The 23,745-nt window shown below is 42.6% G+C and overlaps 1 protein-coding gene across 2 annotated transcripts in view; it reads left to right on the top strand.

The window, feature by feature from the left end:
* shoc2 (SHOC2 leucine rich repeat scaffold protein) overlaps window positions 1–23,745 on the top strand; it is a 140,401-nt gene that overhangs the window by 107,645 nt on the left and 9,011 nt on the right. For both annotated transcript variants that reach the window (XM_043713089.2, XM_087998708.1), the window contains exons 5-8: window positions 915–1,103; window positions 2,372–2,494; window positions 8,794–8,931; window positions 21,449–21,566. In XM_043713089.2, the coding sequence (XP_043569024.1) occupies window positions 915–1,103; window positions 2,372–2,494; window positions 8,794–8,931; window positions 21,449–21,566 (568 nt within the window). The remainder of the gene's footprint in view (window positions 1–914; window positions 1,104–2,371; window positions 2,495–8,793; window positions 8,932–21,448; window positions 21,567–23,745) is intronic.

Genomic DNA, 23,745 nt, shown 5'->3' with positions numbered 1-23,745 from the left:
GAGTCCTAAGAATTGAAGCACCTCTTTCTTTGAATATGGTCGTGGAAATTCCTCAATGGCCTTCGTCTTTGCATTCCATGGGATCAACCTTCGATAACCGATGATATGTCCCAAGAATGCCATCTCTGCTTTTCCAAATTCAGTTTTGTTTAAGTTTATCACCAGTTTTGCTTCTCATAGTCATTCAAAGAGCTCTGCCAACTGTACCATGTGATCCTCCCAGGACTTATTAAAGATCACTACATTGTCCAAATGGACTGCGCAGTTTGTTAACCCAGCCAGAACTCTGTTCATGAGTCTTTGGAATGTGGCGAGTGCATTCTTTAATCCAAATGGCATCACTTTATACTGATGTAGTCCATTTGTGATTACAAACGCAGAAATTTCTTTCACCGATTCTGATAAAGGTACCTGCCAGTAACCACGCATTAAGTCCAACTTGGTGATGTAACTGGCTTGTCTGACTTTCTTGATAGTTGACCATTACTTATTGGGCATGTTGTGTGTGAATTTTAATGAGATAATGAGCAGTTTGTAATTTCTCATGTTGTTTAAGCTTATTGGATTTCTCGCAAGCTCCCATTTTGATTCCTGAAGAAATAATGTGAAGATCATGTATTGTCAAAATGCATGTTTGTGTGTGGATTGTTTTAAAGAAAAATTTAGTGAACAACTAACTTGTAGATTAGCAATTGAAGTTCTTTCCATGAGTACTTCATACAGTTATTTTATGTTCTTTAACAATACATACTTCCTAAAACAGGGGAAAAGACTTAACAGTATTAAATTATTCCTCCCATCCCCACTCCTCCTATTTTCCTCCTCTCTACCTTCCCCCTCTCTACCTTCCCCTTCCACCCTCCATTCCCCACTCCATTCCTTCCACTTCCCTTCTGTTTTCTTTCACCTAATAGGGCCTTCTGTCAAGTCTCGCAAATTTGACCAGTTTAACATTAGCAAGGAATTGCTTCCAGTCGTATCCAGTTGGCGGACCCTCACAGTTTTCAACTATCTACTCTCTCAACATGGAACACAACCGTATCAATAAAATACCTTTTGGAATATTCTCTAGAGCTAAAGTGTTGAGTAAGCTGAACATGAAGGTAAGTCGTGAAGCTTATAGACTACAGGGAGAGGTTCACCTGAATCTAAAGTTTGAATTTTGCTTACAAAAATAACTCTGAACACTATCTTACAAAGGATGAAGGTTTTAAACTGATGAAAAATAGTTTCCTAAAATATTAACGAGTTTCTGATCTAATCTATTTTATCATAGTAATAGGTTTGCATTGCTGTTGAAGTTACTCTTTGTCCATGTTGCTACTGTGAAAACTAATATAGTTTCAAGTCTCAAAATAGCTGCTTGCCAGTCGAAATCTGAAGTTTATTATCCCTTTTCCAGATTTCATCAAAAACTGGAAGTGTGCATTAAAAATGCTTCTTGACAATAGGCTGACACCCAGTCTGCTTTAGTTCTTTGGCTAACCATTTGTAACTTTTCATTGTACTAATCTGACTTGATCATCCCTTCTGAGGGTGCAATGCATTTTGAGCCTTCGTTTTAATGTTTGCCTGAAACTAATTTCTAAGGTTCACATTTTCCTATTGTTTTACTGTCTTTATCTAATTGTCTTGCATCCTAAGTTTTACAATTAAGCTGTGTTTTAAGTACAAAAATAGATATGTAATTGTTTATAGTTTCTACTTCTGGTTAATGATCTCAGAACAAAAATTCAAGCTGTTTTTTGATCAAGCATTATAAATTTGGCAGGAGTAAAGTGAGTTTTCTTCAGTGAAAATGTGGAAAAACCATCGATAGTTGTGACAGATCGGTTTGCCTTCCATTATTGCATTTGTACGTTATACAATGTCTGTTTCTCCCATTTCTCAGTAAAGTAGATGGTCATTTCCAATGACCAAATAATCACAACTGGAATTTAGCAATTTATGTGCAGCAGCTTTTTTATTTGTAGAAATTCTTTATACGCTAATTTTGGATTGTTTATAAAGCCATCAGGTGGCACAGGAGTAAGACGATGCAATAATTTTATTAAAAATGCAAGAAATGTTTTACCACCATTAATTTGACTTTTATGAACTGATGCTCAATTTTGAACATTAAGGGGTAATTCAGTCATCAATGTAAATGTAAATTGGTGATTGTATGGAAAATGGCAGGTTCCTTTTTAATCACTAATTGTGGAATGCAGTAACTTGCAAGAAATTGGAAAGCTTTCTAAATTAAAGATAGGCTTGATCAAATAGTTAGTCCAATGATTTGCTTAAGAAAACACCCAGTTAAATTTTCCTTTCTGGTTAGGGTTAGGGTTTAATGATGTGGTTGAATGATGTGTCTCCTGGTTCCCCACAGGACAATCAGCTAACTTCACTTCCATTGGACTTTGGAACCTGGACAAGCATGGTAGAACTAAACCTTGCCACCAACCAACTCACAAAGATTCCAGAGGATGTGTCAGGACTGGCTTCCCTAGAGGTGAGAAAGCTGATCACAGTATCCTCCTAATTGCTTAAAAAGCTTTACTTGCAAAGTGAATATATCAATAGTTTTATACTCAACATTTATAGAAGCTGTAGAAATAATTTATTTAGGGAATATGGCTGGAAAATTTAGATTTTTATTAGTCTTAATGTTCAAAAGTGAAGATGTAGAAGTGCAGTATTTCTTTTGCATCATAGTTTGAAAAAAGTGTACTTGGCTTAATGTGTCTTTCAAATGTCATGAAATAAGATTGAGACTTTATCTTAAAAGTGACTACGTAGAAAGTAGGAACAGGGGACTAAACCATTAGTCTCTTCGAACCTGCTATGTCATTCATTATGATCGTTGTTGCTCATCTAACTTCGTAGCTTGTTCCTGCTTTTCCAACCGATTGCCAGAATATTAATAATCTGTCTTCCTGTTTTTGTTATCAAAAGTGGATAATCACGTTTATCCACATTAAACTTCATCTACCATGCACTTGTCTACTCACTCAAGTTGTCCAAATCATACGAGAACATTGCTGCATCCTTCTCACAGCTCACCCTCCCAGCTGTATTTAGTCAGCTGTTTTATGTCTGTCTCTTCCATTTGTTGTAATATCATGCAATTATTGTTTCTATTGCTCCTGTACTTTCAGATTGGTGAGAAAAACCCATATTTGATAATATGACAAATGAACAAGGACCCAGAACTGATCCTTGTGGAACACCTGCAATATTGTGTTCCGTTCTGGTCGCCTTAGTATAAGAAGGATGTGGAAGCTTTAGACAGAGTGCAGAGGCGATAAACCAAGATGCTGCTTGGACTGGAGAGCATGTCTTCTGAAGTAAGGTTCGGGAAGCTAGGGCTTTCCTCATTGGAGTGAAGAAGGATGAGAGGTGACTGGATAGAGGTGTACAAGATGATAGGCATAGATAGACTGAATAGCCAGAGACTTTTTCCCATAGTGGAAATGGCTGTCACGAGGGAGCATAATGATTTCACGGCTGTGCTAAAGGAAGACACTATGGAGGGTTTGAGTTGTGAGGCATTGTGTGTGGAGCTGAGAAATAAGGGTGCAGTTACATTGGTGGGGCTGTATTACAGACCTCCCAATAGTGAGTGTGAGGTAGGAGAACAAATAGATAAACAGATTATGGGAAGATGTAGAGGCAATGGGGTGGTGGTGATGGGAGATTTAAATTTGCCCAACATTGACTGAGATACACTGAGTGTCAAAGGTCTAGATGGTGCAGGATTTGTAAGAAGTGTCCAGGAGAGTTTTCTAGAGCAGTATGTCAATAGTCTGACGAGGGAAGGGGCCTGGTACTGGGGAATGAGCCAGGCCAGGTGGTAGAAGTTGTGGTGGGGGATTTCTTTGGGAACAATGACCATAATTCTGTAAGTTTTAGAATGTTCATAGATAAAGGTGAGAATGGACCTAAGGGAAGAGTACTAAACTGGGCCTAGGCAAATTATTTCAAAATTAAGCAGGAGCTGGGAAATGTGGATTGTCACAGCTATTTGAAAGGAAGTCCAAGTTCGATATGTGGGAGGCTTTCAAAAATAGTGCAGGATAGGCATGTCCTGTTGAAAGCAAAGCATAGAAAGGCAAGATTTGTGAACCGTGGATGACAGGAGAAATCGTATGATAGTCAAGAAGAAAAGGGAAGCATACATAAGGTCCAGGCAGCTCAGAACAGAACAGGCCCTGAAGGAACATTGGGAGAGTGGGATCAGTCTCAAACGAGGGATCAAGCGGGCTAAAAGGGGTCATGAAATAGCTTTAGCGACTAGAATTAAGGACAATGCCAAAGCCTTTTATTCTTTATATAAGAAGCAAGCGGATAATAGAGAAAGGATTGGTCCACTAAAGGATAAGGAAGGAAGGCTGTGTGTCAAACCTGAGAAAATGGGTGAGATTCTGAATTGATTACTTTGCATCAGTGCTTACTGAGGAGAGGGACGTGATGAATGTTGAGGTTAGAGGTAGAAGTTTGATTACTCTGGATCACGTTGACGTAAGTATGGAAGGTGTGTTGGGTATGCTAGAGGGTATTAAGGTGGACAAATCCCCAGGACCGGATGGGATCTAGACCAGGTGGCTGAGGAGGCGAGAGAGGAAATAGCTGGGGCCCTGACAGATATCTTTGTGGCATCCTTAAATACAGGTGAGTGCCGGAGGACTGGAGGGTTACTCATGTTGTCCCCCTGTACAAGAAGGGTAGTAGGGATATTCCGGGTAACTACAGACCAGTGAGCCTGATGCCAGTGGTGGGAAAGTTGCTGGAGAAGGTACTGAGGGATAAAATCTATTTATATTTGGAAAAGAATGGGCTTATCAGTGACAGGCAAAATGGTTTAGTGCAGGGGAGATTGTCCCTTACCAACTTAATAGAGTTCTTTGAGGAAGTGACCAAGTTGACAAATGAAGGAAGATGTCATGTACGTGGACTTTAGTAAGGCATTTGATAAGGTTCCCCATGGTAAACTAATGGAGAAAATGAAGTCACATGGTGTGCAGGGTGTTCTAGCTCGGTGGATAAAGAACTGGGTGAGCAACAGGAGACAGAGAGGAGTAGTTGAAGGGAGTTCCTCAAAATGGAGAAAGGTGACCAGTGGTGTTCCACAGGGGTCAGTGTTGGGGCCACTGTTGTTTGTAATATACATAAATGATCTGGAAGAGGGCACTGTTGGTATGATCAGCAAGTTTGCAGATGACACGAAGATTGGTGGAGTAGCAGAAAGCATAGGAGACTGTCAAAGAATGCAGGAGAATATAGATAGACTCAAGAGTTGGGCAGAGAAGTGGCAGATGGAGTTCAATTCAGGCAAATGTGAGGTAATGCATTTTGGGAAGTCTAATTCTAGAGCAAATTATACAGTAAACGGAAGAGCCTTGGGAAAAGTTGATGAGCGGAGAGATCTGGGAGTTCAGGTCCACTGTACCCTGGAGGTGGTTGCACAGGTGGATAGAGTGGTCAAGAAGGCATATAGTATGCTTGTCTTGGACGGGGTATTGGGTAGAAGAGCTTGCAGGTCATGTTAAAATTGTACAAGACAATGGTTTGGCCACATTTAGAATACAGTGTATAGTTCTGGTCGCCACATTAACAAAGGATGTGGATGCTTTGGACAGAGTGCAGAGAAGGTGTACGAGGATGTTGCCTGGTATGGAAGGTGCTACCTATGAGGAGAGGTTGAGGAGGTTAGGATTGTTTTCAATAGAAAAAAGGAGATTGAGGTTTACAAAATCATGAAGAATATAGACAGGGTAGATAGAGATCAGCTTTTTCCCAGGGTGAAGGATTCAATAACGAGAGGTCATGCATTCAAGGTAAGAGGTAAAAAGTTTAAGGGGAATATACGCTGCAAGTACTTTACACAGATGGTGATCGGTGCCTGGAACGTGTTGCCAGCAGAGGTAGTAGAGGGAGGCAAGGTAGATTCATTTAAGAAGCATCTGGACAGATGCACGAGTAGGTGGGGAGCAGAGGGATACAGATATTTAGGAATTGTGAGACAGGTTTAGTCAGTGGATTTGGATCGGCTTAGGTTTGGAGAGCTGAAGGGCCTGTTCCTGGGGCTGTAATTTTCTTTGTGGTTCTTTGTATAATTTAATGGTGATTGGAGGAGGTTTAGGGGAGATGTCAGTGGTAGGTTCTTTGCACAGAGTGATGAGTGCGTGGAATGCACCGCTAGCAGTGGTAGTCGAGTCAGAGGAATTGGGAACATTTAAACGACTCTTGGATAGGCACATGGAAGTTAAGGCCGGAACAGTATTGAGGGCCGAGGGCCCTGTACTGTACTGTACTGCTTTGTGTTCTGACACCACTGTCCACAGGCCTCCAGTCCAAAAAGCAACTCTCCGCCATTACACTCCGTCTCCTATCGAAACCAATTTTGTATCCAATTGACAAGCTCACCCTGAATCCCATGTGACCTAACTTAACTATTTAGTCTACCGTGCAGAACCTTGTCAAAGGCTTTATTAAAATGCAAATAAACAATGTCTACTGCTCTGCCATCATCAATCATTTTGGTAACTTCCTCAAAAAAACTCAATCAAGTTTATGAAATGCAGTTTGCCTTGCACAAAACCGAGCTGCCTATCGTTAATCAGTTTTTTGCCTCTGTAAATGTCCATAAATCCTATTCTTTATCATCAACTCCAACGATTTACCCACAACTGAAATCAGACCCTCAGATCTGTAATTTTCCTGGTTTCTCCTTACAATCTCTCTTAAACAAAGATATATCATTTCCCACCCTCCAGTTATTGGGCACTTTACCCATAGTTATTGATGCAAATATTTCTGCAAGAAGTCTTGTAATTTCCCTCTTACTTCCCATAACCTTCTGTGATACATGAGATGAGGTCCTGGAGATTTATCCACCTTTATATTTTCTAAGACCTCCCAAACTTCCTCTCTGTAATGCGAACTATTTTTAAAACATCAGAGATTATTTCTCTGCATTCTCTCGACTCCATTTCTTTCTCCACAGTAAAAACTGATGCAAAATATTCACTTACTATCTCTCCCATCTCCTGGGGTTCAATACAAAGGTGACCTCCTTGATCTTTAAGATCTACCTTCTCTTCAATTACCTTCTTGCTCTTAATGTATTTGTAGGATCCCTTTCGATTATCCTTAACCTTATCTGCCCATGCTATCTTATATCCCCTTTGCCTTCCTGACTTGTCTCTTAAGAATGCCCCTACATGCTTTATATCGATTAAGAGATTCAATTGAACTAAGGGTGTTGGACTGGGGTGTACAAAATTAAAAATCACATGACACCAGGTTATAGTCCAACAGGTTTAATTGGAAGCACTAACTTTCGGAGTGCTGCTCCTTCATCAGGTGGTTGTGGAGTACACAATTGTAAGACACACAATTTATAGCGAATGCATTTGCATTGATAACCTGGTGTCGTGTGATTTTTAGTAAAATAAGATTCTTTCTCATCCTTGACTAGAAGCTCAAAATCTTTAGTCGTCCATTGTTCCTTTATCTTACCAGCCTTACCCTTCATTCTAACAGGAACAAAATGCCTCTGAACTCTCGTCATACTCTTGAATGCCTCCCACTTGTTAGATGTCCTTTTACCTGTGAACAGTCTACTCCAATCAACTTTTCAAAGTTGTTGCTTTCTTAATAAAGGAGATGTTGCTATAATCCTAGCAGACCATAAGGCTGCTCTGTCTTTAGGAGGAGGCAATTGGTGGTTTAACCTGTGTGTCACCGCACCTCAGGTGAGGAGAGGTTGAGAAGAACAGTGGTAACCTCAGTCAGTGTGGGAATTGAACCCATGCTGTTAGCATCACTCTGTATTGCAAATCGGCCATCTAGTCACTTGAGCTAACCAATTCCCTTAGCACATGTGGAACTTAGTGAAAATGTGTCCACTTTTTAAATTAAAAACAAATAGATGAAACATTAACTTTTTATATCTTGCCCATCCTCTTGAAGTGAGACTTTTTTAAAAAAAAGAAAGCTACCATGCTTTTCTCATATTTAGTGGGGGCCATCTTAGCAACATGGAATTTGAGAGAGAGAATTTGACTTTAAATGTAACAGGTGGAAGTAGACTGAACTGTGATCTTTCTCCAGTTGTCAATCTGATTCATTATAAAACTGTCTAAACTTTGTATTCAGTTCAATTTGAAAATCCTTTCTGCGAAAGGGAAAAAGATCAAAACTCTTGAAATGTGACACAGACAATAGAAGGATATCAAGGCTTAGGAAAGCTGTAAGCCTTCATTATGTCTCTGGGGGTACTTTTGTTATTTGATTGTCTTTTTTTAGTAGCAATGCTGAATAAAGTAACCCCAAACACTAAGTATACATTTATTCCAAAGCATGAATTGCTGTATTCCAGATCTATCAATCAATTTTTTTTCTTGGAAAACCTGGAGAGGAAGTGCTTTAAATCCTTGTTTTCCTTTAAACCTGATGGTTCAATTGCTTATTCTCTTACAATTGCTTCTTTTTCAAAGATAATTGCTTTGACTCAAAATAGTATTGCTGATCTTGTGAAATATTATTTTCTGTTTTGGTATTCTTCTAGCTCTGAATATTTTAGCATTATCTTGAAGAGATATGCTTTTGAAAGTGTTTTTGTCCTGTTCAATTTCACCTTTATTCCTGGAAATGATCTTATCTGGTGTGAGCTTAAAAATGTTGAGTTTTCACATTCTTTTCTCCCAACGTCTAAGTGCTCCTTTAATAAACAAGTGGGACAGCCAGAACACAGTTAATGTATGAAATTGAAATGAATTTACTAAACCTTGCATGGTTTTTGTTTAGGTTCTTATCTTATCAAATAATCTTCTTCGAAAACTGCCTCATGGCATTGGGCATTTAAGAAAGCTACGAGAGTTAGACTTGGAAGAAAATAAGCTTGAATCTCTTCCAAATGAAATTGCTTACCTTAAGGATCTGCAGGTGAGTGTAAGCTTGGAAGTCTAAGTAAACAAGCCATTCTTCCTTGACACTGTTTTGTTCATCTGTATTTAAGCTTGAGCAATGTTAGCTTAGTCTTCAAAGTTCCTTCTAGAATTTTTGCTGTAAATTTTACTTCAGTTGATGGATTTTGAAGTTTTGTGTGGTCCTGAGCCCATTTCCTTTGTTTTGTTTTAAGCATATGGTATTCAGAGGACTTTGGCTCAGATTTTCTGCTACTGTTCAATAAAGTGCACAGTTGCATTTTGATTTGCTATATGATAAATTGTGAATATGCTTGGCTAACATAGACAGTTGGGTATTAAATATCCTGAAGAAGGGCTCATGCCTGAAACATCGATTCTCCTGCTCCTTAGATGCTGCCTGACCTGCTGCGCTTTTCCAGCAACACATTTTCAGCTATTAAATATCATAGGAAGTATAATAAATTTAGAATGAACCTTAAATCAGTCTGGCCTATGCTTATACTGAGAACATTTATCCTTTCTTCCTACTTGTCAAGCTTTAAGTTGAGTATACTAGATAAACTAAATAGAGGGCAGCACGGTGGCACAGCAGTTAGCACTGCTGCCTCGCAGCGCCAGAGACCCGGGTTCAATTCCCACCTCAGGCGACTATCTGTGTGGAGTTTGCACATTCTCCCCGTGTCTGCGTGGATTTCCTCCGGGTGCTCCGGTTTCCTCCCACAGTCCAAAAACGTGCAGGTTAGCGTGAATTGGCCACGCTAAATTGCCCGTAGTGTGAGGTGAAGGGGTAAATGTATGGGTGGGTTGCTCTTCAGAGGGTCGGTGTGGACTTGTTGGGCCGAAGGGCCTGTTTCCACACTGTAAGTAATGTAATCTAAACTGATGCACAATTGAGCAACTTCTTCAAAAGAGAAGTTACAAAAATTAAGTATTTTGAGAATATTCAAATTGTGAAATTACTATTGTTAACTCTCTTTTTTCCTCATGTATTTCATAAACAGGGCTATCTTTTAGCATGTGATGATTTTTGGGAGGAGGGAATTGTCATCTAGGTAAAATGCTAATTAACAGCTGTCTGTCTTGCTGGGTACCAAAACTCTTTAAATGTCAAATTGGCATCCCTGCTTTAAAAATGATCAATATACCTCCTTTAAAAGTTGCTAATTTAATAATATTTTATGGAGGGAAATCATGCTTTTCCTTTATCTGATAACATGGAGCCATGTCATTAGGACAATTCATATATTTAGATGACAGCAACATGTTTGTTAAGCAGTTTTAAAGTAATAAAATGCCCGCAAGCGCAAGAAATATTAAGTCAGATGGCCAAAAGCTTGTTCAAATAATCAAATTTTAAGGAGTATCTTGGAGAGAAAATGGGGTAGAAAAGTGTAAGGATTCCAAGATTCAGGGCTTCAAGATCTGTAAGTGCAATCTTAAATTGCAGTAGTGGGGGCTACTCCAAAGGCCCAAATCACGTGAGCATAGATACCTCAGAGGGTTGTAGGGCTAGAAGAGTGCATAGAATAGGGCAGGAAACCAAGAGGATTGTAGGCTCAAGTCCCAGTTCAGACCTCGAACGTTTTAAAAGAAACCCTGGGCTCACTCCAATGTGACAGTGAAGACAATGCTGTATGTTAAAGCTGCCGCCTTTTGAATGAGTGTGTAAAGTGAGGTACTATCTACTTTCTCAGGTAGACATAAAAATTATCAGGATGCTATATTGAAGAACAGAATTGTTATTTTTGGTGTCCTGGCCAATGTTTATCTCTCAATCAGCAATACAGAAACAAATTATCTAGCCATTTTCACATCGATGTGAGAACTTTAATGTGCAAATTGACTGCCATGCTTCCTACATGACAAAAGTGAGCACTTCAAAAGTATTTAATTGACTGCAAAATGCTTTGTGATATCCTGAGGTTGTGGCTGGCGCTTTATAGATGCGAGCCTTTTTAAGTGTATGAATGCGAAAGAGTAAACAATTATGACATTTGAACTTACTTCTGGCATCTTAAACTTGTGTTTACCACAAAAATGATCTTTCCCTCAATGGATTGCATCTTTTACAAACTGAAATTTGTCCACTTTTGCATGAATCAAATATAACAGTATACCGTAGAACTAACAATGCTTTTACTACAGTATTGTACACAGGGGACTAAGTGCGCTGCCTCCGACACTGCATTCATGGCAAATAAAACGAATGTCTCATTGTCAAATTGTTACAACAGGCTAAATCTAAAAGTATTTTTATTTATAAGTCAGTTAATTTTACAGGAGTAGCAAGTGAATAGCAAGCAATGTGTAGTACAAGATTCGATTTGAATAATACTTGTGGTTTGCTCATCAGACTACGGCACAGTTTTGACCTTTTAGATTAGATTAGATTAGATTACAGTGTGGAAACAGGCCCTTCGGCCCAACAAGTCCACACCGACCCGCCGAAGCGAAACCCACCCATACCCCTACATTTACCCCTTACCTAACACTACGGGCAATTTAGTATGACCAATTCACCTAACCTGCACATCTTTGTGACTGTGGGAGGAAACCGGAGCACCCGGAGGAAACCCACGCAGACACGGGGAGAACGTGCAAACTCCACACAGTCAGTCGCCTGAGTCGGGAACTGAACCCGGGTCTCTGGCGCTGCGAGGCAGCAGTGCTAACCACTGTGCCACCGTGCCGCCCATGCAATATGAAGGATGTTGAGACAATACAGATCATGGAGCACTGTCTGGCATGAAGAAATAGGTATAGGGAGAAAGATTATTTGGAAATCAATGCAGATTAAATTTGAACAAAAGCATTTTAAGAGAACCTTTGGATTTAAAATTATAAAAACTGGGGTATGGTACAACTAGAGCCATTCCAATGGTTTAGCAATCTCAAGTTGAAAGGGAGAATTTGTGATTTGGCGCTTTTCGTAACCACAGTCGTTGCAAAGCATTTTGCAGAAGTGAGTCACTAGTCAACTAGCAACCATTCTGCTGTCTCACAAGCAATACTGGTGCAAGTAAACCCGTCAGTCTGATTTAATGTTGATTAGGAATTACATGTTGAGCAGGCAATAGGGGAACCTTTCCATTCTTCAGATCGTTTGGTGGAGTATTTTACATTAACATGGGAGGGTAGTGTTGTGATTGGAACCAGGTTGACCTTGTTGACTGAGGTGGTTGTTTGTGTTGTGAACCTTGGCTAATCAGGAAAGCCCTAGCTGACTGATATAGCCAGGAGATGTGGAATCTCCTCTGTTTAGGGGACTGACTCAGAGCTGTCCGGGCCACAGTTACTGTGTTCCTGCTGCTTTTGGTTTCTGTTTGTTTTTGGAGGAAACCTGATTCCTGAACTGGTTGAATTGTTTAGCCAGTTTGTTAACTGGCATTCCTTTTTATTGAGGACTGACTTTTCAACTGGCTGATTTAAACAGACAGTGTGTTTCAGGTGTAACTCAGATCTCATTAGGGAATTGTTGTTTCATTGGCTGGTTACAGCCTGTGTGTTACTCTTTTCTCGTTTACTTTAAGAAAAGGACTATGTTGATTTTGTGGCACGGCTTAGCCCTTGCATTTTGGTTTTGCTTTGAATGTGTTTTCACTTTTTTTGGTGTTTGGACTGAGCCCTTGTGAGAAAATATACTTTTCCAGATGAGCTGGTCCTAAATGGGTAGGCCTGGCCCTTTGTGGGTGACTAGGCCTCTGTAAAGACTGAACACCTGTGTATGCGTGCACTAGGAGGTGAGCAATCGCTGCATCCTGGAGTAAACCAAACCCCTGTGCATTAACTGCACCTTTACAATGTACTGTGTTCCTGTGAGTGGACCAGGCCTCTATGGAAACTGAACACCTGTATGTGTGTGTGTGCTGGGAGGTGAGCATTTGCTACAGCCTGGAGGTTGGGTGTGGACTCTATTCTGGAAACTGTATTGAGGATTTTGTGAATTCTGTGACTGGATGTGGGTTTTGCAATTAATTGTGTTTGAGTGCGGGCCAGAGCGATCTCATCGGTACATGGATGGCTGGGAGCTGGAGTGTCAATGAGAAGCCTGGGGGAAGTGGGCTGGTGGGGTGTCTGTTAGTATACAGGGTGGCTGGGGGCTAGGCAGCCAACAGCGTGCTCGTAGGAGAGCAGGTCAGGGGAGGGGCAGCCAGTATGTGGCTGGTTGGGGTCTGGAGGGTTGATGACCAGCCAGGAGGAAAGTGGGCCGGGAGGAGCCTGTCAGTACGCGGGGCATGCAGGGCCAGGCAACTGATAGCATCTTCGCAGGTGGCTGATGTCCGTCCCAGAGGAAAGTGGGCTGGGGAGGGTCAGTCAGTACGCAGGGCTGCCAGAGACCGGAAGGCCATCAAGCAGTTTGGAGGAAAGTGGCCTGGGGTAGTCCGGTCAGTACATGGGATGATTGGGAGCTGTGTGGTTGATGACCAGCTTAGAGGAAAGCAGGCCCGGGGTGGGTCGGTCAGTATGCAGGGCGGCCAGAGACCGGAAGGCCAAAGACTGTCCTGCAGGAAGGCTAGTCAAGGATGGTCTGATCAGTGTGTGGTGCGGACGGGTGTCTTTAAGCTATATTTGGTCTGTGTTCTGTGCACTGTTTTTCAGTTGATTGCACCATCTTGTCTGTTTGTTACAGTTATCTTTGTGATGACTGAAAGTGGGATTTGAGTTTTGTCCTCATCTCCCTGACAACTGGTTGAGCGGTGGAGTTTGACTTTGCTGACCTTTCCCCTGTATTTAGTAGATTTTTGTGAACTGCTGCTCTGTTTATTGTTAACTGTATTTTGTACTGTTTAATAAAATGTTTTAAAACCTGGACATTTAACATCTCCTCAGTTGAGAATTGACTCTGATCTGGCTGATCTCACAGCCAGAGGAAAAAACATAACCAGGAGATTGGAAGCGCCATGGCCAGTGTACTGTGCACGTGTAAATAAAGGGTGACTTTGTGATGGGATACCAGCCTCTATACAGTTATTTTGTCCCCTTAATCGGCAACTCAATGCTGCCTTCTGAGAAACTTGCCACATCAGTTTGTAAAAGAGTAAGCAAATAAAAGATGTTAATGAAGCCAAAAATCTCACCATGACCCATGTTACACTCAGCCAGATATGACTCTCTAACCAGGAGATTAGAATCTCCTCAGTTGAGATTTGACTCTGAGCTGCCTGGCCACATAGCCAGTGTGTACTGCTGTTGTTGGTTTCTGTGTTTTGGGGAAAAACCTGATTCCTGAACTGGCTGGTTTACAAAGTCCGTTTGTTAACTGGTATTCCTTTTTTTATTGAGGACTGATTTCTAAACTGTCTGATCTTCACAGTCAATATGTTCCAGGTGTGTTTGAATTCTCCTTGGGGCACTGTTGTTTCATTGGCAGGTTACAGCATGTGTTCTTTTCCTTTGAGAAAAGGACAATGCTGATTTTGTGGCAGGGCTTATCCCTTGGACTCTGGTTTTCTTTCCTTTTTGCAAGTATTTTCACTTTTTATTTGGTGTTTGGACTGAGCCCCTGTTGGAAAATGCACCTTTCCAACTGGACTGTTCCTCTGAGAATAGGCCTGGCAGTCTGTGGGTGGACTAGGGCCTCTGTAAAGACTTGAACACCTGTGTGTATGCTGAGAGATGAGCATTTACTACGTCTTGGAGTGGACCCTGCCCTGTGGGTTAACTGCACCTTTTACAATGAACTGTATTCCTGTGAATGGGCCTGGTTCTCTGTGGATAGACCAGACCTTTATGGAGACTGAACATCTGTATGTGTGCTGTGGGGTGTATGTTTGCTGCCTTCAGGAATGGACTTTGCATATTGGAGTGGACTCTGATTTTGGTTGTGGACTCTATCTCTGACAATGCACTCTGCATACTGGAGTGGACTCTGTATTCTGAAGAGAACTGTTTATGGTAAGGGTGTACCAGAAGGGACTCTTGTTTGTTGGTAGTTGGCTCTGGCTTGTTGTTTGTTGGCTTTATCACCTACATTATTTTGTGTCTCTAGGTCTGGCAGGCCTTATTGTGAGCTGGGAGGCTCATAGGTCTTCCTAAAAGCTTTCACACTGAGAGCCGGAGGGTGAGTGGGCTGTCCTGAGAGTCGGAATGTGGATAGGCCACCTTGGTGCCAGTCACCCCGAAAGCCGGAAGCTGGGAAGGCCGTTAGGAGTGCTGTCACCCTGAGAAGGGGTAATCAGGGTGGCCTGTCCTCGATGTGGCCGGAAGGTATGTCAGAGTGGCTGAGAGCCAGAAGGTGTGTAGGGACAGACCGAGATGTGGAAGGCTTGTGGTTACCCTGTGTGCTGTCGGCCTGGGAGGGGGATGAGCTGTTCCAGACATGGCCTGGACATCTGTCAGTGCAGTCCACAGCCCAATGGCGCATCGGGGTGGGCGAGAGCCAGATGGTATGTGGGGCAGACTGAGAGCTGGAAGGCGGCTTGGCCATCTTCAACACTGTCACTCCAGGCAGATACTGGGGCGGGCTCTCCTAGAGCTAGCCAGAAGTAGCAGAAGGGCAGTTAGGGAAGGTGGGTAGGCCGTCCTGATCGCTGTTGTCCTTGGGTGGGGGCTGGGGCTGTAGGGAAACTGGTTGGGCTGACTCGAGGTGGCTGGAAAGTGTGTCAGGGCGGACTGAGAGCTGGAAGGGAAGTAGGGTGGGCTGGGTTGGAGTGGCCAGAAGGTGAGAGGGGTGGGTGGGTTGCCAGGGGTGTCTCTGTTATATGCATGGTTTTATTGTTCGGTTTTATCGGAGTGTTTGTATGTGATTGCATCTACTGTTTCCTTGTGATAAGGTGGGATTTGAGGTTTGTCCTCTTTTCCCTGTGAACTGGTTGTATTGTGGGGATTGGGGGTCTGGCTTTGTCGCCCCTTCCCCTATAAATTGCTGTTTCTTGTACACTACTGTTCATGTTAACTGTTTGTAATTTGTACTGGTTAATAAAATGAAATATAACCAGGGAAAAAAAATATAACCAGGAGATTCAAATCTCCTCAGTTGAGGATTGACTCTGAACTGGCTGATCTCACAGCCAGAGAGAAAAAAACATAACCAGGAGATTGGAAGCGCCATGGCCAGTGTACTGTGCACGTGTAAATAAAGGGTGACTTTGTGATGGGATACCAGCCTCTGTACAGTTATTTTGTTCCCTTAATTGGTAACTCACTGCTGCCTACTGCGAAATTTGCCAGATCAGTTTGTAAAAGAGTAAGCAAGTAAAAGATGTTGATGAAGCCAAAAATCTCACCATGACCCATGTTACACTCACCCAGATATGATTCTCTAACCAGGAGTTTAGAACCTCCTCGGTTGAGGATTGACTCCGATCTGCCTGGCCACACAGCCAGAGAGAAAAAAAAGTCACCAAATGATTAGAATCTCCTCAGCTCAGGGGAAGAGAGTGAGCACTGTAGATTCCTGTTTAAGAAAAGTTTCCTGTTAAAAGCCTTGTGTCCGAAATGCCGATTCTCCTGCTACTTGGATGCTGTTTGACTGGCTGTGCTTTTCCAGCACCTTCTTCAACTCTGATCTCCTCAGCTCAGGTGACTGACTCGGGCTGGCTGGCCACAGCCAGTGTACTGTGCTTGGTGACTTAGTAATTGGATGCCAGCCTCTGTGCAGTTATTGCAGTGGTGACGGGAGAAAACAGGACATGTCTGAAAAACATTCACTTGCAACAGTCATCTTGGAGATGGGCTAAGCATTTCTGACATCATGCCTTTATTTGGGAAATTTGGCTCATTTGGTCCTGCTGTTGAAGACTGAGCCCATTATGTGGAAAGAATGCATTATTTTTTCCAGGCAAACGGCATTGAGGCAGATGAAAAGCAGCGAGTAAACCTTCTGACTGTTTGCGGACCACAGCATTCTGTTATATGGGGCTTAATTTTCCCAGAGGCATTTAACACTGAAATCTTCCAGGAGTTAACAGAGTTGGTAAAGGAATGTTACAACCCCGAACTGCCTCTAATTCTGAGATGCTATTGGACTTATTTGGCTGTTAGAGAACTGGGGGAATCCGTATCAGGATTTTTGACGAGGTTGAAATGACTGACACGGGCATGTGATTATGGGTTAACCCTGAATGAGATGCTGAAACACCATTTGGTATGTGGGATTAATGATGTAACCATGCAGAAGTGCCTACTAGCTGAATCACAGTTGGACTTCAAACAGGTACAACCACTGGCGTTGTCATTAGAAAATGTGGCCAATGGAGCATGGGAACTACAGGGCATCCCAATGGAAGTGGACTCCCTCACCTGTCAGGATGAGCTTGGGGATCACCACTTGAGAATAAGCAGAGCCTCACACAGGGCAGATGCTGAATAGAGGGACCCTAGGACATCCCACACAAAAACCGCACAACAAAGCTGAGCCTTGACCAAGTGGCTAAAAGGTTCTTCAGGATCTGAGCTGGCAAGCCATTCTAGTTGCTGCTGTTATGTGGACTTGAGACAGCAAAGGAGTCTTATGTGGCCTGACTTGAGTACCAGGAGAGTGCACACCCTGAAAAATCCCCCTGTGTATGGATTGGCATAATTAAATTGCTTAGTGACCTCCAAATTGGAACTGATTAAAAATTAATGTTGGTTAAATGGTCACCCAGTTCCTATGGAGGTCGATACTGGTGCAGCTGTATCTGTGGTTGCGGAATCTGTCTTTAACAAGTCTCACTTGGGAATCTAACCCTTAAGTTTGCATAAGACCTCAGCCAGACTGAGAACACACAGTGGGGAACCTTTGTAGATTAAGGGTACGACTTTGATTCCTGTCTGCGATGAGAAGCAGTTGGTGCAGTTACCACTAATGGTAGTAAAAGGCTTAGGCCCAAGCCTATGGGGGTGGAATTGGTTGAGAAAGATTCACTTGGATTGGCTCAATATTTTTCAAGGAGGAACTTTCCTCATTCCTGAAGAAGGGCTTATGCCCGAAACGTCGATTCTCTGTTCCCTGGATGCTGCCTGACCTGCTGCGCTTTTCCAGCAACACATTTTCAGCTCAATATTTTTCAATTAAGACTTCACTGAGGCAGCCATTTTCTCGTGAAATACCCATGAGCAGCTTGGGACTATCAAAGGTGCATGTTGACTAGGAAGCAATTTTGAGAGTTTGCAAGGCCCATTCAGTGCCATTTGCCTGTGGGCAGAAGTAGAGGCACAAATTAAAGAAGCTGGAGAGTAAAGGAATCATTCTGCAATGCAGTTTGCAGCATGGGCAGTACCAGTTGTAAAGCCTCAAGGCTCAGTTCGCCTTTGGCGATTTTAAGCAAGTGGTTAGCCGCTTCTCACAACTGGATAAATATCTGATCCCTCACAAAGAGGATTTGCACGCAAAGTTGGTGTAGGGGGCAGTGGTGCTAACCTTTACCAAGCTGGACACAAACCACACCTACCTGCAATTGAGACTGCATGAGGAGTCCTAGAGATATGCTACCATTTAATATCCATGAGGATTTATATCAATATACGAGACTGCCATTGGAGTATTATCAGCCTGTGCTCTTTCCAGCGGACCATGGAGAACATTTTACAAGGGCTACCCCAGGTGTCCATATATCTGGATGATATACTAATAACAGGGAAGAACAATAAAGAGCGCTTGGAGAACTTGGACATAGGGCTTAAAATCTTAGGAGTGAAAAATGTGTTCCAGGCACCCCAAGTGACCGACTTGGGTGGCGGTCAACAAAGAAGAAAGTGAGGACTGCAGCTGCTGGAGATCAGACCCCGGATCAGAGTGGTGCTGGAAAAGCACAGGCGGTTGGGCAGCATCTGAGGAGCAGGAGAGACAACGTTTCGAGCATAAGCTCTTCATTGGTTCAACAAAAGTGAAGTGCACCTTTGGAACACCAATGCCAGCCATGTGCTGCCTCTAACAGAGAGACAGTTTAATTCCCAGGATGAAGTTTGGTGCTGGAACCACGGGAATGACACTTGCAAGGTTGACGCGAGGTCAAGTCCCATCACTTATAAAGTTCAGGTGGGTGATACAGTCCTGAACAAACACGTGGATTACCTGAAAGCTGTTACCTCGCAAACAGGGTAAGAACAAAACATACCTGATGCCTCAGAACAACCAGAAGGCCTGTCAGAAACTATAGGTTCTCTCTCTCTCTGTCTAGTGTCGAGGAAACCTCAGAGACTGAGATGGATGCAGCCTCAATACCGTTACCGCTGGAAGAAGAGGAGAAACTCTCCTGAGACATTCTGGATGCAAGAGGTGGGCTACGGCCCAGTACATTCCGCCCATGTCAGAGGTCTGAATCTGAGGAACCGTATTTGGGGCAAAAACATCGCAGGAAACACTCGAGTGAAAGACCAGGCGTCCATCCCGGACTTAGTGGGGGAGGAATGTACTGATTGGAACCAGGTTGATATGGTTTTATTATATGAGGTCGTTGATTGGCGCAGGTTAAGAACCCTAATCAGGAAAGTCCTAGCTGACCAATATAACCAAGAGATTAGAATCGCAGTTCAGGCAACTGACTCTGAGCGGGCTGCCCACAGCCAATGTACTGTGCAAAAGTAAATAAAGAGGGACTTGGTGACGGGATACTGACCTCTGTGTAATTATTTCATTAGAAAGACCTCCTTAAACACATCGAAAAGAACATATTTCTGAAAGTGTGGCCCTCCCTTGGTACTGTACCATACTATCCGCCCAGATAATGGTGCGACTTAAGTAAGGTGCTATGACCACCTTACTTTAATACCAGGTGCTGACCCTGAGGCCACTAAATTTGAGGTTTAAAACCGACCGGAACTTGCACCAGTAATTTAGAGTCTGTAAAAGATGTTCTCTGATTTTGTGACTGAGACCAGAGCTAGGTCTGTATTTAAGAATAGATTGAAGGAAAGTGGAATGAGATGATATGAAACTGTGATTGGTGACTGCTCATGTGATTCCACTACTGGTTCGCAAGCCTGTTTATGTTGTAATTTTTTTTTTAGATTAGATTACTTACAGTGTGGAAACAGGCCCTTCGGCCCAACAAGTCCACACCGACCCGCCGAAGCGCAACCCACCCATACCCCTACATTTACCCCTTTAACCTAACACTACGGGCAATTTAGCATGGCCAATTCACCTGACCCGCACATCTTTGTGATGTGGGAGGAAACCGGAGCACCCGGAGGAAACCCACGCAGACACGGGGAGAATGTGCAAACTCCACACAGTCAGTCGCCTGAGTCGGGAATTGAACCCGGGTCTCTGGCGCTGTGAGGCAGCAGTGCTAACCACTGTGCCACCGTGCCGCCCACCGTGCCGCCTACATCATTATGTGGCAAACAGTTAAGCTCAATGGCTTTCCTATGACTTTTGTATTTTTTTATTTGTAGCACTAAGGTAACCACATTCTCTCAGGCACAGATCTCCCAAAGTCCACTGAAAATCATATTATACAGGAAAATGCCTTTTTCTAACTTAAAGCATAATGGAGTTCTGCTTCTTTCATATTTTGCATTCTTTGCGGTGTCCTGTGTTTCAGACTTCAAACCTACACAATTGCACAACTGATGTTTTTTAAAACATTTTTCAAAACCTATTGCACATCATTTGGGTTTGAATTGTGTCAAAGTGCAATATGATCAAGCTTAGAATCTTGCAGAAATAAAGCCATGCAATTTGACTGATACAGTATACAAACGTAACTGCAGCATGTGGTCAGATGGCAAACATAATTTCAGATACAAGATGTATCATGGTATACCAAGGCAGGCCTTCCACTTGCAACGTATTTGAAGTCCTGTGTCTTCAGTTAGACTTCTAGTCCTTATTGATAAGTTTGACTGCCTGTTTGTTTTTAATGTTTTTGACAGCGACGCAAGTCGATGTTCTATTGCACAATCTGTACTCTATAATGATTTGTGTTTCCTGTGTTACGAGAATTGTGGTCTGCTTTGGAAACACTGTTCCAATTTTAATGTTGTGGTTAGTTAATTTTGATAATTACTTGCATTTACATGTAATCTTGTGCTCTAAAATGTGCTACTATTTATTAATATTCAGATCTCTCTGTAGGCCTCTGTCAATACTTTAGACTCCACTGTAATTTGTTATACTGCAGTATGAAAGTCTATCTCCAAGTTAATTGTGAAATATCATAGCTTTTTGAAGTTTTTATTAAGATATAACCCCAACATTGGCTGCATTTTCTGATTTGTTTGAGGGCTTGAGTTTGAATTTCATTTAAAAAAAATCTTCCAGGTGAGATTATTTGGCACAAGCTTAGATTCTTTAAGTATTGTCTTTCAGTTCATAAGCATATCTGAAATGAATGCCAATGAATTTAGGAAGGAATGGTAATATTGATGAAATGTACAGTACCCATTTAATATGGCAGAGGTTCCTTCTCTTGTTTAATAACATCTGATCCCATAACAACTTTGTGTTCTCAGATTTTGTGTGGATCTATGCTTAAAAGTATAGACAGGCAGGGGGCTGGAAGAATACAGCAAGCCAGTTCTTTCAGTCTCCTGTCTATCGATTTTGCTGTACCGTTATTTTATGTCTCTGACCATGCTTGAAAGTATAAACATTTCTCCAACAGAAACTGGTCTTGACCAACAATCAGTTGACAACCCTTCCTAGAGGAATTGGTCATCTAACCAGCCTGACTCATCTTGGCCTGGGAGAGAACTTACTTACTCACTTACCTGAAGAAATTGGTAAGTCCACAACTATAGTGTACAACTCCAAAGTACTGCATTCTGAATTAGCTTGTTAATTTTTGCCACTTAACCAATTCCCCAGCCACATGGGCTTCTGCTTTTAAGTCTTTTTTGTTGGACTTTATCAAATGTCTTCTGGAAGTCAGTATAAACAAGGGACATAAATATTCCCCTGTCCACTACCTTTGTCACCTTTTAAAATAATTTATTAGGTGCTAAATAAAAAGCAGAACCTCAAAGGTGGTAACCTCTTGATTGCAACCTAATTATCTTACATGTCTCAACCAAGTGATCTCTCAACCTTCTCTCTCAGGAAAACAGCCTCAAGTCCCACAGCCTTTCCTCATAGACCTTTCCTTCATACCAGGAAACATCCGAGTAAATCTCCTCTGAACCCTTTCCAAAGCTTTCACATCCTTCTGTAATGCAGTACCAGAACTGTGCACAATACTCCAAGAGCGGCAGCACCAGAGTTTTGTACAGCTGCAGCATGATCTCATAGCTCCGAAACTCAATCCCTCTACAACTAAAAGCTAACACATCGTATGCCTTCTGAACAACCCTATCACCCTGGGTGGTAACTTTCAGGGATATATAGAACATAGAACAATACAGCACAGAACAGGCCCTTCGGCCCACGATATTGTGCCGAACATTTGTCCTAGCTTAAGCACCTATCCATGTACCTATCCAATTGCCACTTAAAGGTCGCCAAAGATTCTGACTCTGCCACTCCCACAGGCAGCGCATTCCATGCCCCCACCACTCTCTGGGTAAAGAACCCACCCCTGACATCTCCCCTATACCTTCCACCCTTCACCTTGAATTTATGTACCCTTGTAACACTCTGTTGTACCCGGGGAACAACACCTTACTAAGAACCCTACCGTTAACCCTGTATTCCGCATTCTTATTTGTCCTTCCAAAATGGACAACTTCACACTTGACAGGGTTGAACTCCATCTGCCACTCCTCAGCCCAGCACTGCATCATATCTAAGTCTCTTTGCAGCCGACAACAGCCCTCCTCACTATCCACAACTCCACCAATCTTCGTATCATCTGCAAATTTACTGACCCACCCTTCGACTCCCTCTTCCAAGTCATTAATAAAAATTACAAACAGCAGAGGACCCAGAACTGATCCCTGCGGAACTCCACTTGTAACTGGGCTCCAGGCTGAATATTTACCATCTACCACCACTCTCTGACTTCGACCGGTTAGCCAGTTTTCTATCCAACTGGCCAAATTTCCCTCTATCCCATGCCTCCTGAATTTCCGCATAAGCCTACCATGGGGAACCTTATCAAATGCCTTACTAAAATCCATGTATACTACATCCACTGCTCTACCCTCATCCACATGCTTGGTCAACTCCTCAAAGAATTCAATCAGACTTGGAAGTCAAGACCTACCCCTCACAAATCCGTGCTGGCTGTCCCTAATCAAGCAGTGTCTTTCCAGATACTCATAAATCCTATCCCTCAGTACCCTTTCCATTACTTTGCCTACCACCGAAGTAAGACTAACTGGCCTGTAATTCCCGGGGTTATCCCTATTCCCTTTTTTGAACAGGGGCACAACATTCGCCACTCTCCAGTCCCCTGGTACCACCCCTGTTGACAGTGAAGACGAAAAGATCATTGCCAACAGTTCTGCAATTTCCTCTCTTGCTTCCCACATAATCCTAAGATATATCCCGTCAGGCCTGGGGGACTTGTCTATCCTCAAGTTGTTCAAAATGCCCAAAACATCTTCCTTCCTAACAAGTATCTCTTCTAGCTTACCAGCCCGTTTCACACTCTCCTCTTCAACAATACGGTCCCTCTCGTTTGTAAATACTGAAGAAAAGTACTCATTCAAGACCTCTCCTATCTCTTCTGACTCAATACACAGTCTCCCACTACTGTCCTTGATCGGACCTACCCTCGTTCTCGTCATGCTCATGTTTCTCACATACGCATAAAAGGCCTTGGGGTTATCCTTGATCCTATCCGCCAAAGATTTTTCATGCCCTCTCTTAGCTCTCTTAATCCCTTTCTTCAGCTCCCTCCTGGCTATCCTGTATCCCTCCAATGCTCTGTCTGAACCTGGTTTCCTCAACCTTATGTAAGCCTCCTTCTTCCTCTTAGAAGACATTCAACCTCCCTTGTCAACAAAGGTTCCCTCACACGAC

Source organism: Chiloscyllium plagiosum, unplaced genomic scaffold (assembly GCF_037043375.1).
Source record: "Chiloscyllium plagiosum isolate Xiang-an unplaced genomic scaffold, Cpla_swu_hap1 HiC_scaffold_22, whole genome shotgun sequence".
Lineage (NCBI taxonomy): Eukaryota > Metazoa > Chordata > Chondrichthyes > Orectolobiformes > Hemiscylliidae > Chiloscyllium > Chiloscyllium plagiosum.
This window is presented reverse-complemented; position numbering and strand designations above follow the sequence as displayed.